The sequence below is a fragment of the Herpailurus yagouaroundi genome, unplaced genomic scaffold, assembly GCF_014898765.1.
Source record: "Herpailurus yagouaroundi ecotype Mexico unplaced genomic scaffold, PumYag 192, whole genome shotgun sequence".
Taxonomy (NCBI): Eukaryota; Metazoa; Chordata; class Mammalia; order Carnivora; family Felidae; genus Herpailurus; species Herpailurus yagouaroundi.
This window is the reverse complement of record NW_024412423.1, coordinates 20395753-20407976: the sequence shown is the minus strand read 5'-3', so window position 1 is coordinate 20407976 and position 12224 is coordinate 20395753. Positions and strand designations below refer to the sequence as shown.

Below are 12224 nucleotides of genomic sequence, written 5' to 3'. Positions count from 1 at the left end.
AGCACAGAACCTGACGCAGGGCTCAAACCCATGAACCACGAGATCCTGACCTGAGCCGAAGTCAAACGCTTAACCGACTGAGCCACCCAGGTGCCCCGAGTCATATTTCCTTTAAAGGCAGAAGCTGCCAGGAGCTCCATGGGTGCTGGGAGCGGCAGAGCCCTCGGCCAGGCTCAGGGACCGCCCCCCCCCCCCCCCATCAGGAATTCATCAGAGCTGTGGCACACTCAGGAAGATTGGAATTGAAACAAAACAAATACACTGATGTAAGCTGTTCTCCAAAATGGCTTGCTCGTGCCTGTTTACCCAACGCAGCCATGACTTAGCGTTCTCCGGAGACTGGATAATTAAACAGAAAACGCACTATACTTATTTACGCTCTCACAAGACCCGATGGCTTCTCCCTGTTGCACGTGTGAAGCCGGGTTTATGCTCAGAGGCCGTGGCCCACACCACAGGGTGGAGGTGGGTAAGGCACACATCAGGGTTGGGCACCCCCCCACTTCTGTCTGGCTTCAGCCGCTTGGACTGCCTGCCGAACACTCCTCGGCCCTCAGGGTAGGGAGAGCAGCCTGGACAATGGAGACTCCTGTCTGGCCCTCATCCTGAGGCTTTTTAGTAACAGGAATGCAATTGTTAAGAAATCCCCTTCAAGCCTTTTTCACTGAAGGGGCCAAGGATATGATCATAATCTACATTTCAGAGCAAATGCCTGAGGAAGGGTTAGAGGGTTATCAGTCAAGACAGAAAGAGCACATCAAGGCTCCAGCCCACCCCACCTCAGGAAATATCATTGTATTATGCAAGAGGTCAAGCGAGAAGCACAGGAGGGAGTCAGTCCCGACACCCCTTTCTCGCAGGGTTCTTCATCTGAATGGTGACACCCCTTTCGCGGGGCTCTTCATGTGAATGGTGTCTGAGCCCCGTCCCTTCCTCTACCCTCCTTCCCCACACTCACCACCTGCCTCTCCCTCAACTACAGCCCCAACTTCCTAAATGGGGTCTCTGCATCCTTTCCTCCCCCGCAGCGGCCCATTGGCCTGGAGTGACCCTTCTAGTATGCAAAGCAGATCACATCCCTCCCTGACCCAAAATCCTCGAATTACCTTCCATTGCCTTAAATGAAAATCCTCAGGTCTCCTGCTAAGAAACCGTGGCCCTGCCTGTTCTGCCTGGCTGCGCAGCGCCTCTCTCACTACAGGGGTGCCACACACCCCCACATTGTTCCCTGTGCTTCAGACACACTGGCCTTCTTCAGTTCCCAGAGCACTGTAAGCCCCGTCCTACCTCAGGGCCTTTGCATGAGCTGTGTCTCCGACTACGCTGCCCTTTCTCCTATTCTTGGTCTCTCTGGTTTCTCCTCTCAGGGATATCCACTGAAATGGCTCCCACCCAGACTTCTCCCACCACTCCCACTCACATCTTATTAGGCCTCCTTGCTCTTCTCTCTCTTGGCATCCTTCCTTCCCAGGCACAGCACATATTATCCTGTGTCATTTATTTACGCATTCTCTCCCAGCCTACCGCGAAACCCCTCTCCCTTGGACGCTAATAGCGAAAGCAGTAGAAACAGCTGTGGGAGGAGAGAATAAGGTCTCTGGACAGAAGCTGTTTTGAGGATTGGAACACGAGTCAGATCTCCTCCTGTCAGAGGATTTTGAGGGTTCCTGACCTGAATGACAACCTCTCCAAGGCCCCTTCCACATCTCATGACAATTTCTTCTGTGGAAATACATTAACTTACATTTCTTTGTCTTCTGAAGGGGTGTATTAGGTCCTCAACACCAAATGCTGTAGAGACCCAACATCTTAGTAGCATGATGGAGTGAAGACCGATCTCTCATGCTCATCAGATCTGGTGGGCTCAGGCAGCAACAAAGAGGCTGTGTTATTTGCTTTCACAAAATGCACGACCGCATGATCTCCGTGAGAGAAGAGAAGAGAGTGTGGGTAATGACTGCATGAATCAGAGCGCTCCAGAGAACCAGAAACCAACAGGATGCATGGATGGATGCATGGATGCATGGAGAAAGACGGTATTATAAAGAATTGGCTCACAAGATTGTGGAGGCTAACATCCCAGCGTCTGCAATTGGTGAACTGGACACCCAGGAGAGCCGGTGCGTTAAGGCCCAGTCTAAAAGCCACAAGGCTCGAGACCCAGGAAAAGACGATACTTCAGTTCAAGTCCAAAGGCAGGAAAAGACCCATGTCCCATCTTGAAGGCAGTCAGGGAGAAGGAACTCAAAACACTAAGCACTAATACTAGTAATAGTAAATGAATATAAGAATACTCAGTCTTTTTGTTCTACTTAGGTCTTCATTTGATTGGATGAGGCCCATGGACCTTAGGAAGGGCAGTCTGCTTTAGTCAGTCAACTGATTCAAATGCTAATTTCAACCAGAAACATTCTCACAGACACACCCAGAATGTTTAACCAACTTTCTGGGTTTCCCATGGCCCACTCATGTGATACAGTTAGCCATCACAGTGATTTGGGGGTTGCTTGATGAAGCATGTTCACATCCCCCTGGTCAGAACCATGGGGTGCCTGGGTGGCTCAGTCAGTTAAGCGTCCAACTTCACATGAGCTCATAGCTCATGAGTGCAAGCCTCGTGTCCAGTTCTGTGCTGACAGCCCGGAGCCTAGAGCCTGCTTCACATTCTGTGTCTCCCTCTCTCTCTGCCCCACCCCCACTCATGCTCTGTCTCTCTCTCCTTCAAAAATAAATAAACATTTTGGGGCGCCTGGGTGGCTCAGTTGGTTGAGCGTCCGACTTCGGCTCAGGTCATGATCTCATAGTTCGTGAGTTCGAGCCCCGTGTCGGGCTCTGTGCTGACAGCTCAGAGCCTGGGGCCTGCTTCAGATTCTGTGTCTCCCTCTCTCTCTGCCCCTCCCCCACTCTACTCTGTCTCCCTCTCTCAAAAATAAATAAACATTAATTAAAAAGAAAAAAAAGGAGAAGGTCACATCACACAGGGGCTCCTTGGGAGTGAGTCATGGGTCTGTCTCCTGCACTGGGCACACAGAAAGGGCTCTACCAAGAGAGGGCAGTCACGCTGTGCAGGAGCCAAGGTCTCTCCATGGGTGTCTGTGGGCAGGCTTCAGGTACCTTCTCTCCCCACCCCACTCCTAACACTTGTCCTCCCTGCTATGCCACAAGCTCCAGGTTAGCGGGCACTGAGCCTATTCTGCTTGCCGGTATGTTCCCACTATATCCTGGCACATAGTAGGTGCTCAATAAACAATTATTGGCTGAGCACCACCCGAATGGTTCACTTGCGTAAAACTACTTATCAAGTCCCTTCTTTGTGCCAGGGATTATATTAGGCACTCTGAGGATCCAAAAGAGATAATAGAGGTATGATCTTTGTCTGCAGCTTACCAAGGTGTTTGTTTACACCCAAGAGCAGAGTTAATAACTAAACTGTAAACAGTGGTTGCAGCAACACCAAGCAATGTAAGTCAATTGAAAAAGTAAATTACCCACAGATCTGCCGGTAATTAACAAGTTTATTGCCATCCCCAAAATTAAGCAAGCAGGAGGGAATATGACAATGACAGAAAAATTGAATCAGATTATGCCTGAAGAAACAGGATATTTTGGACGCATGCAGGTCTGGCCGGTCCAGAGCCACCTGTGCAGGCCAGACATGCTCCAGTGCTCAAAATGTGCATGTCAGAATGAAAGGCCCTAAATAAGCAACCAGCTCCCAGCTCCCCCCCCCCCCCCGCCGCACAGTTTCAACAGATTCGGGCAGAGAGCTCTGAGCGGCAGGCTCTGGTGGAGGGAAACAGAGGAGGACACAGCACCCCAGAGCACCTTCCCACAGGGCAAGCCAAAACAGCCCTACCCTGTACACGCCTGGTGAAGCTATCCGGTCCAGGAGGTGCTGAGATGTTGCCTGTCCCCTACGCGGTCAGGAGGTGTGCACCCTCTCCCTTTGTTTCTGTTCCACCACCCCCCCCCCCCCACTTCACGGTGTGACCCTGGTCTCAGGAATGAGACCAGGTCAACAGAGTTTGCCAAACAGGTGCCACACCTACTGTGGTGGCTCCCAGGTCACCTGAGGGGATCTTACCAGAAGCACATTAATTTACGAGGAGAACAGGGTGAGAAGAAGCTGCAGCTACAGAGATGTGTCTAAGCGTCCGGCCGGGGGTCTCCCAGGTTATCCTGATTCCCAAGTAGGCTCCTGAGCCTGGGTTGGCCTTTCGAGGGTATTTCGACATGCAGGCAGGTTGATTGAGCTTTTGACAGAGGCTTTCCACCAAGAGCATCATTTGAAAAATGGCAAAAGTCCAGGTAGGAATGTGTTCCATTAGTGCATTTCTAACATAAGAAAACGAACGCGGACTTGACAATAATTCGAGAAATTTAATTTCTGTTGCTGTGAAGCACCAGAATCCTGCTTGAGAGGGTGCTGATGGTTTTATGAGTGTCTCATCGAGTTCAAGTCAGTGTGAGAAATAGTGCCTGAGATTAAGCAAAAGCTGTAATAGGAACTAAAACCCAATTCTCCAGAGACTGAAATTTTATGGCCGCCTGCCTTCGGGAAGGGTGTTAGCCTTGCTTATGGTGGGCCCATTAATCCCCTTCGGCCTTCTCTTCTCTCCAGGCTCCAAGGAACAGGGAGAGCCTGTGTGCAGGGAGGAGGCTGAGGGCTGGTGTCCACAGCGCCTTGTGTCTGGGCAGCCAGGTGTTTTACTGCTCTGGTTGGAAGGACCTAGAGAGCCAGGCAGGTGTTTCCCCAGAAGACTGCTGTCAGCCGGACTTGGCCTCGAGCCCACCTACTGTGTGCCAGGCACCGTGCTAGGCACCAGGGCACCAAACAGCCCTGGGTTCACACTTCCGGACACGCACCTAGTTAGTACACCGGGAAGGTCTGTCCTGTGCTAAGCAAGCCATGATGGTGTCGACGGTGATTTCAACGCAACCTGTGCCACCTCATCCATGGGAAAACAAGGGGAAGCCACGGATAGCAGAAGGCCTGGCCCATAGGGAGGTAGATGTCCCAGGGTGTGAGGAACCCCCCACTGCCTTCCCCTCCTGTGATTCCCTACCAGCCAGCCCTCCAGGGCCAGCTCTTTTTTTTTATGTCTGTTTATTTATTTTGAGAGAGTGCACACGTGCACCCGCGCAAGTGGGGGAGGGGCAGAGAGAGAGAATCCGAAGCAGCCTCTATGCCCTGCGCAGAGCCTAACACAGGGCTCAATCTCATGACCCTGGAATTGTGACCTGAGCCAAAATCAAGGGTCAGACGCTCAACCGCCTGAGCCACTCAGGCGCCTGTTGGGTGCCAGTTCTTACAGCAGGGACATCATCTCTCTGTGGGTGCCTTTCCCCAGCTGTGCCAGACGAGCTCCCCCTGGGCCCCTCGGACCCGCAGCCCAGCCCTCCTTCACTGCCTCCACGCACTCTGGGCACGGGGCAGATCTTGTTGCCTGGGCCCCCAGAAATCTTGGCAAGCTTCCCTAAGAGTAGCCCTTGGGACCGCAGGTGGTGAGGCGTGTGGGAGCGGCAGAGCCACAGCCAGCAGCCGGAAAGATCCCTGGGCGGCCCCCGTGCGGGCCGCTGCCCCGGAGGGCTCCTTCACTTCCCTCTCGCGTAACTCTTGGCTCCACAGAGCAGAGTGCAGGTCTGAGCGAGGCTGGGTCCCCTCCTGTACGCGTGTGCCCGGGCAGGAGTGGTAGGTGTGTGGTCACTGAACGCAGACGAGAGCCAACTCCACAAATTGCAGGCTGCCTGGTGTTCCTCTCATCCCCATCGCAATGTGAGGCTCAAGAGGACCATGGAGTCCCCTGTGCTGGGCCATGGCACCACTACCAACCTGTCCCCCCATAGCTCTCCCAGAGAAGGGCAGGGTCACAGACAGGCTGCAGCAGAATTCTGCTGATTCTGTCTCCACAATGTCGTCACCGTGCACCATGACGAGACTTGGGGGGGTGGGGGGGGCGGGAAGGGGCAGAGGCAAGACGAGGCCCTCTCTGCATCTCTCTAGCGGTCATAGGATATCGATCTGCCCAACACGCACATGTCCTTTCTGTCGGGACATGTGTTCCCACCTCAGCACACCCAGCAACCGGTCCTGCGGTAGCCACAGGGTGCAGGCCTCGCATGTCGGTCAGTCCTGTGACTGCATGGTACTCCACCCACCTGGCCCCGGGGATCACTTCGTACAAGAACCCAGGAGGCAAGTCTGACGATCACAGTTCTCTCGGATGCCTGTTGCCAGGCCTCTCAGGAAATATTGGGTCCCTTTCTCCGGGATCCCATGCACAGGGACACTGTGAGTGTGGGGCCACCACTGGGCATCTTGCAGCCAAGTGGAGAGTGCCTTGTTGGGAACCCCAGATGTCTACTGCCTCCTCCATCTGCCTTAGATTTCCCAGTTATGAGAACCAAGACCACCCTCCTTTCTTTTTTTCTGATAAATTTCAGCAGGATGGTGTCTTCCAATCTTCAACAAATACCTAAATGTCCATTTATATTAAACTTCAAGTGGCACCTGGGTGTCTCAGTCGGTTAAGCATCCGACTTCGGCTCAGGTCATGATCTCACAGTTCATTAGTTCAAGCCCCACATCGGGCTCTGTGCTGACAGCTCAGAGCCTGGAGCCTGCTTCGGATTCTGTGTCTCCCTCTCTCTATGCTCCACCCCCACTCACACCCTTTCTCTCTCTCTCAAAAGTAATAAATAGACACTAAATAAATATATAAATAAAACCTCAAGATCCCAGAAACATCCCATAAGGTCATCTCTAGGGGCCAAGAGAGCAAGGGTCTCAGAATAAACAAATGGGCTAGGCACCAGTGGGCACCATGGTAGGTAACGTAGGAGGAGAATGGGGGAGGGGGGGGCGGGTCAGGGACTGTTCTGACTTCTGTGGTGGTGGAGGCTGTGGGCGGCTTTTGAGCAGCGCTATGACCTACCTTGTGCTCATGAGAACAGGGAAGATCTGGAGGGGTGAGCACACAGGAGGCTGTTGGCACCTGGGGTGGAGAGGAAGGCAAGGATTCAGGTGGCATCCTGAGGGAAGCCGCTTTGGGCTTGGCAACCGTTCGTGTCACTTGTACCCCTGCAGGCACATAGGCCAAGAGCAGAGGCAGATGGCCCTGGGGGGCAAGGAAGACACAGCCGGACAGCGCCTGACAGAACAGAAGGGGGACGTCCACTTAGAACAATGTACTCAGCGCCCCAGACCTCAAAGCAAGATGGGTCCACAGAACCCTCCCAGCCCCAGCCCTCATTTTAGTGATGTCTGATCCGAGTCTGACTGACAGGAAGGGACCTGCCCAACGCTACTTGGCATGTCACCAGCAGAGCCAGGCCTGAAGGCCAGATGTCCAGAGCCACAGTCCAGAATCTGCTCTGCTCACTCGAGCCCCAGCCCGTGATTGATGCCTCATTTTTCCCCCTGGGAAACGACCATGGGAGGTTGCTTAGCAGGGGCGTGGGGCCTGCCCGGGGAGGGTGTGTTGAACAGTAAATAATTGGGAGTAAGGGCAGAAGGAGAGCTTCGGTTGCAATAAATCTTTTCAGAATTTTTAAACCAGTCAGGGAATATTGACATGAATTAAATCCAATAAAACATTCATTTAATTAAACTTTAAGTGATCCAAATATTTGCTGTTTGGTTAATATTTGTGTAGCTGACAGGAGCAGAATTATGATGGTTCTGTCAGTACTCACGCATTCTAATTTTGCATGAGCCTTTCCTACACAAAGTGCACATCTTCACACACACAAGTGATCAGCGAAATCACTCCGGAAGGATGCCGGAACCAATCATCCCAGCAGCTGTCCCACTTGGGGTTTTGCTTTTTGTTTGTTTGGTTTTAGCCCTGTGCTAAACTGTTTGACGTCTATGACTTTTTGCGGGTGTGTGGGTGGCTCAGTCAGTTAAGCGTCCAACTCTTGGTTTCGGCTCAGATCATGATCTCACGGTTTTGTGGGTTCGAGCCCCACGTCGAGCTCTGCCTGTCAACATGAGGCCCACTTGGGATTCTCTCTCTCCCTGTCTCTCTGTCCCTCCCTTGTGCCGTCTCTGTCTCTCTCAAAACAAATAAATAAACTTAAAAAAAAAAAAAACTATGACTTTGGGGCCACGCGGAGGATCCTACATTGCACATAGGTCTTACATTCCAAATGAGAACCCAGCCAACCAGAATACCTCACCTCCCCATCCTCCCCCCTCCAGACTCTCCCTTTCCATCCACCCAGACAGTCCCCCCATCTTTTAAGGCAGCAGTTGTCAGGCCTCAGGGTACCACGGACACCCAGGGGTGCTTGCTAAAACCAGAATGCCCACCTGCCAACAGAGAGTCTTGTCAGCCTGGGGTGGAGGGGCAGGAATCTGCGTTTCTCTCATTTGCACCCCAGATGTGATGCCGATGGTAGGGGAACCACACCTGGAGAAGAGGAGCCCTGAAGCCCAGGGTGGCCCTGCTTCCTCCAGGGGATGATGCCTGAGTGCCCAGTTCGTCTTTCCCTTGTAATTTGACTAGCATTCCAACATACAGAGAAGCTGTAGGTTCCTTTGGTAACATACCCAGCTTGTTCGCAAGCCCCACCCACCGCCGTTGGGCAGGAAATAGAACTGAATGTTCAATGTGTCGTAAAGCTTAGTCTGAGCGGGCCATTCTAACAGTCCACATAAAGTAATGCTCTAAGAAAAATGCCTCCGGCCTCCAGTCCCCAGCCGGCATCCTTAGCTGCTTCTGAACCCCAAGCTGACTTCTGACTGTGGACAGAAACATGCCGCTGTCCTAGGCCACCTTCGGTCCCCCATGCAGACTCCCAATTGCCCTGTCTCAGGTTCTCTTGGCTGAGGTCAGCCCAGGTTCTCCTCATGGTCTGGGGTCTGATGTTCGCCCAGAACTTGGCCTCCAGCAGCCCCACTGGCACTACGCACCCTTGGAGGTTCCAGGGACATTTCCTTAGGGCCTCAGTCTGGCAGTCCAGCACAATCTTCAGGCACAGAGGTACACAGCTCCTTATGGCCCAGCCAGCATGTGGCCAGGAACCTTTGGACCTCTCCACACCACTAGAGAGCCAAAGGGGCTTTGGCAGATAAACCGGGCTCTGGCTCTGTGCCAGGGTGTTGTGCTCACCCCGAGGCGGGGGGTAGAAAGGAGGAGGCTTTAGCCCCCTTCCAGAGCCCCCTCACCTACATGCCAACAGGCACACCCTTCTCACCAGCTCCCTATTCTCACAATGCCCTGGGACAAGGAGGAGACGTTCCATACCCCTTCCTGTTTCCACAGAGCCTCGTGGCCAGGGAGCTTCGTGGGTCACGAGATGAGGAGAGGTACCTCCTTCTACACTCAGGGCAACTCTGGGTTCTGAGTCCTGAGGGCCAGCACAGCGCAGAAAGAGTCAAACCAGTGTAGCAAGTCTTCCCTCTCTCTCCCTCTCTCTGTCCCCTCTGAATCTCCAGAGCCTGGGTCTTGCTCTAGAGTACGAGTGCCTTCTCTCTCCTGCCCTGAGCAATGAGCCTCATGACTCCGAGGTGGGAGGGCAGCAAACAGGACGTGATTTAAGAGGGGACTTGAAATGCATCACTTTAATGTTTGTAAAATATTATGCCGGTTGCCTCTACATCAATCACTTGGTGCTTATCTTTCCCCGTGCGGCTCCTTCCCTGGGAGTCACATTTTTCCTGTGCATGGGTGCCCCCTCTCCGCTGGCCTGTTGACTCCTTTCCTTCCCATCTCCATTTTCTCCATTTTTCATCCATCCATCCATCCAACAAGCACTGATTAAGCACCTAGTGTATATCTTGTTCATCTTCATGGGCTCAGGGCCGGGCCACTGCTTGCTTGTGGCAGGGAAAGGGCTTTGCTACTCACGATCTACCCTGACTGCACTTGCTGTCGGTTCACCTGCTTTGCAGGACATCACACCTGTCCCGGGTTTCACTCCCACCGCCCCACCTTCTCCTCCCCACACACATTGGCAAGAGGGCACTAGCACAGACATGCTGCCTGGTCACAGCTCAAAAGGGTCCCACCGAGTCAGCTCCCAGCTCTGTGCCTTGCTCCACACCTGGCAAAGGGCCCCAACATTTTTGCTGGCATCCCAGAATAAACACAGATGGCTCTCCAGAGCCAGCCAGCCTGCCTCCCTCAGCTTATGCCCCCTCCGGCTGCTGCCCCAAGTGCCCTGAGTTGTAGATCTGGGGGAGCAGTAGGGAGGAGGCAGTCCCGTCAGTGGGTCGCTGACTCTCCCTCCAAGCCTGATCCCATTTTGGTATGTGAACAGCCTGAGTCTGATGAATTTTCTCATAAATCCTGAAAATTTCTAAAAGCCTGTGATTGCAAGCAAATATTTTAGGCCCTTCCCATTTGCCTAAAGAATGGTCAGTCTTAATTCCAGTTATCAAGTATAAAATGGCACGGATTAATAATTTGTACAGCCTGAAGTGCGCTTCGAAAAATTAAAGGCTACAGTGCATGGTTGCTGAACAGAAATCCAAATCCAAGTTCAAAGAATCCTCAGACAGAAACAAACCTTCAAAGGTCAGCCAGTTCGTTCCCCAGACTTCAGACACTGCAACCTTTAAATTGCCCCCAGATGGATGAGAAACCTGTCAGCTCAGCCAGCAGACCTTGACTGCACTAAGCAAGGCCCAGACTTCATGAGGCCCAGGAGCACAGAGCAGGGTGTCCGAGGCACATCTGGCTCTCTGGTCTCTGCGTGACAGCCCACGTTCTCGGCTCAGCTCAGCTCATAAATCCGTTGCCCAAATGGTTTCCCTGCACCAGCTATGGCTCCTGACTTCTTCTGATTCACAGAGCCCTTTGAACATTTCACAGAAGTCATGGCCTCTCTCCCACGAGGAGCGTCCATCTGTACACTTAGCACATTGTAGACAGTTGCCAGGGAGCCGCAAAGCCTCCGGGCCGCTACCCTGCAGGAAATCCCTGTAACCATTTGCCTTTGAGTGAGAACTCCGCCCACTGGCTGTGCGTCTGATGACTTTCTCCTTTTCCCCTGCAGAGGTGGTTCAGCTTACGCTCGCCCCTGAGGATAGGGTCAGCGTGGCCACAGTGACCGTGGGGCTGAGCACGGTGCTGACCTGCGCCATCCGCGGAGACCTGCGACCACCCATCGTCTGGAAGCGCAATGGGCTTACCCTCAACTTCATGGCCTTGGAAGACATCAATGTAAGTCGCTAGGCTCCGACCCTGAACGCAGACCTGCCCCAGGGACGTAACCTGCAAACTGCCTGTGGCAGTGGCACAGCCAGAGGGTTTCCTTAACGTCCCATGTTTGATGCCTTTCAGGCCTGTTGTCTGATAGCCAGAGGGACCAAAAAAATCCAAGTCCCACCCTGCAGAGAATAGACTGCATGTTGACTGCAAGCCTGCTCGCCAGATCCACAATAGGAAAGGGGCCTACTGACTGGGGAGGCACGGTGGGCAGGGCGGGAGGCCTTGGTGCAGGCTGCAGCAGCGAAATCGGGCGGCAGGCGTGGGATTGGGAGGGGAGAGGTGCAGACTGCCTGAGGGAGCCCACCGCGAGGAAGGACCACGGGCCCACAGAGCAAGCATGTGGCCAGGGTGCGGGGAGGGCAATTGGTTGGAAGAGCCAGGGAAGACTGGAGACCCCACAGCTGAGCAGGATGCAGACGGTGGGGGCAAGAGGGAACGGGGATTCCCTCTGGAGGACAGAGGTGAACCGCCAGGCTGGGTTGGCTGGAGGGCAGGGACCCCATCAGGCCAGAGTGGCCTGCCCTGGGGGCCTCGTTGGCTGGATGCGGGTGTGTGGATTTGATGAAGCGAGCAGAAGAGAGAGCAGCTGAGCACACACAGCCTACCGTGACCTGCAGGGATGCTTCTGTACTCTGAGGGCCCATGCACCTGGGCCGGGCTCCTGGTGTCACCCCCAAACCAGCCTCATGACTTTGAGCAACTTCTTACACCAATCCTATCTCTTAGAAAAACAGCCTTAGCAGCACCTCCCTTCCATTGGATGTGAAGAACAAAGGGAGTAATTCAAGTATATTTATGGGCCCAGGTTTGGCCCCAGGAGTGAGGCGGCTTCCCAGAAGTTCATTGAGAAGACGGTGACGTCATCCATGGAGGGCACTGCCAGGACAGCTACAGTAACAGGAATACAAGTTTCAGGCAGAAGAGGGGGCAGTCAGGACAGGCTCAGGACAGGCGAGCTGGCCCAGAATGGGATGCTTGGCCCAGAGAAGGAAGACCTTGTGGTCT

The 12224-nt window shown here is 53.6% G+C and overlaps 1 protein-coding gene across 3 annotated transcripts in view; it reads left to right on the top strand.

Moving 5' to 3' along the window:
• Positions 1–12224, top strand: part of FSTL4 (follistatin like 4) — a 442413-nt gene that overhangs the window by 366443 nt on the left and 63746 nt on the right. For all 3 annotated transcript variants that reach the window (XM_040444472.1, XM_040444471.1, XM_040444473.1), the window contains exon 7: positions 11005–11171. In XM_040444472.1, the coding sequence (XP_040300406.1) occupies positions 11005–11171 (167 nt within the window). The remainder of the gene's footprint in view (positions 1–11004; positions 11172–12224) is intronic.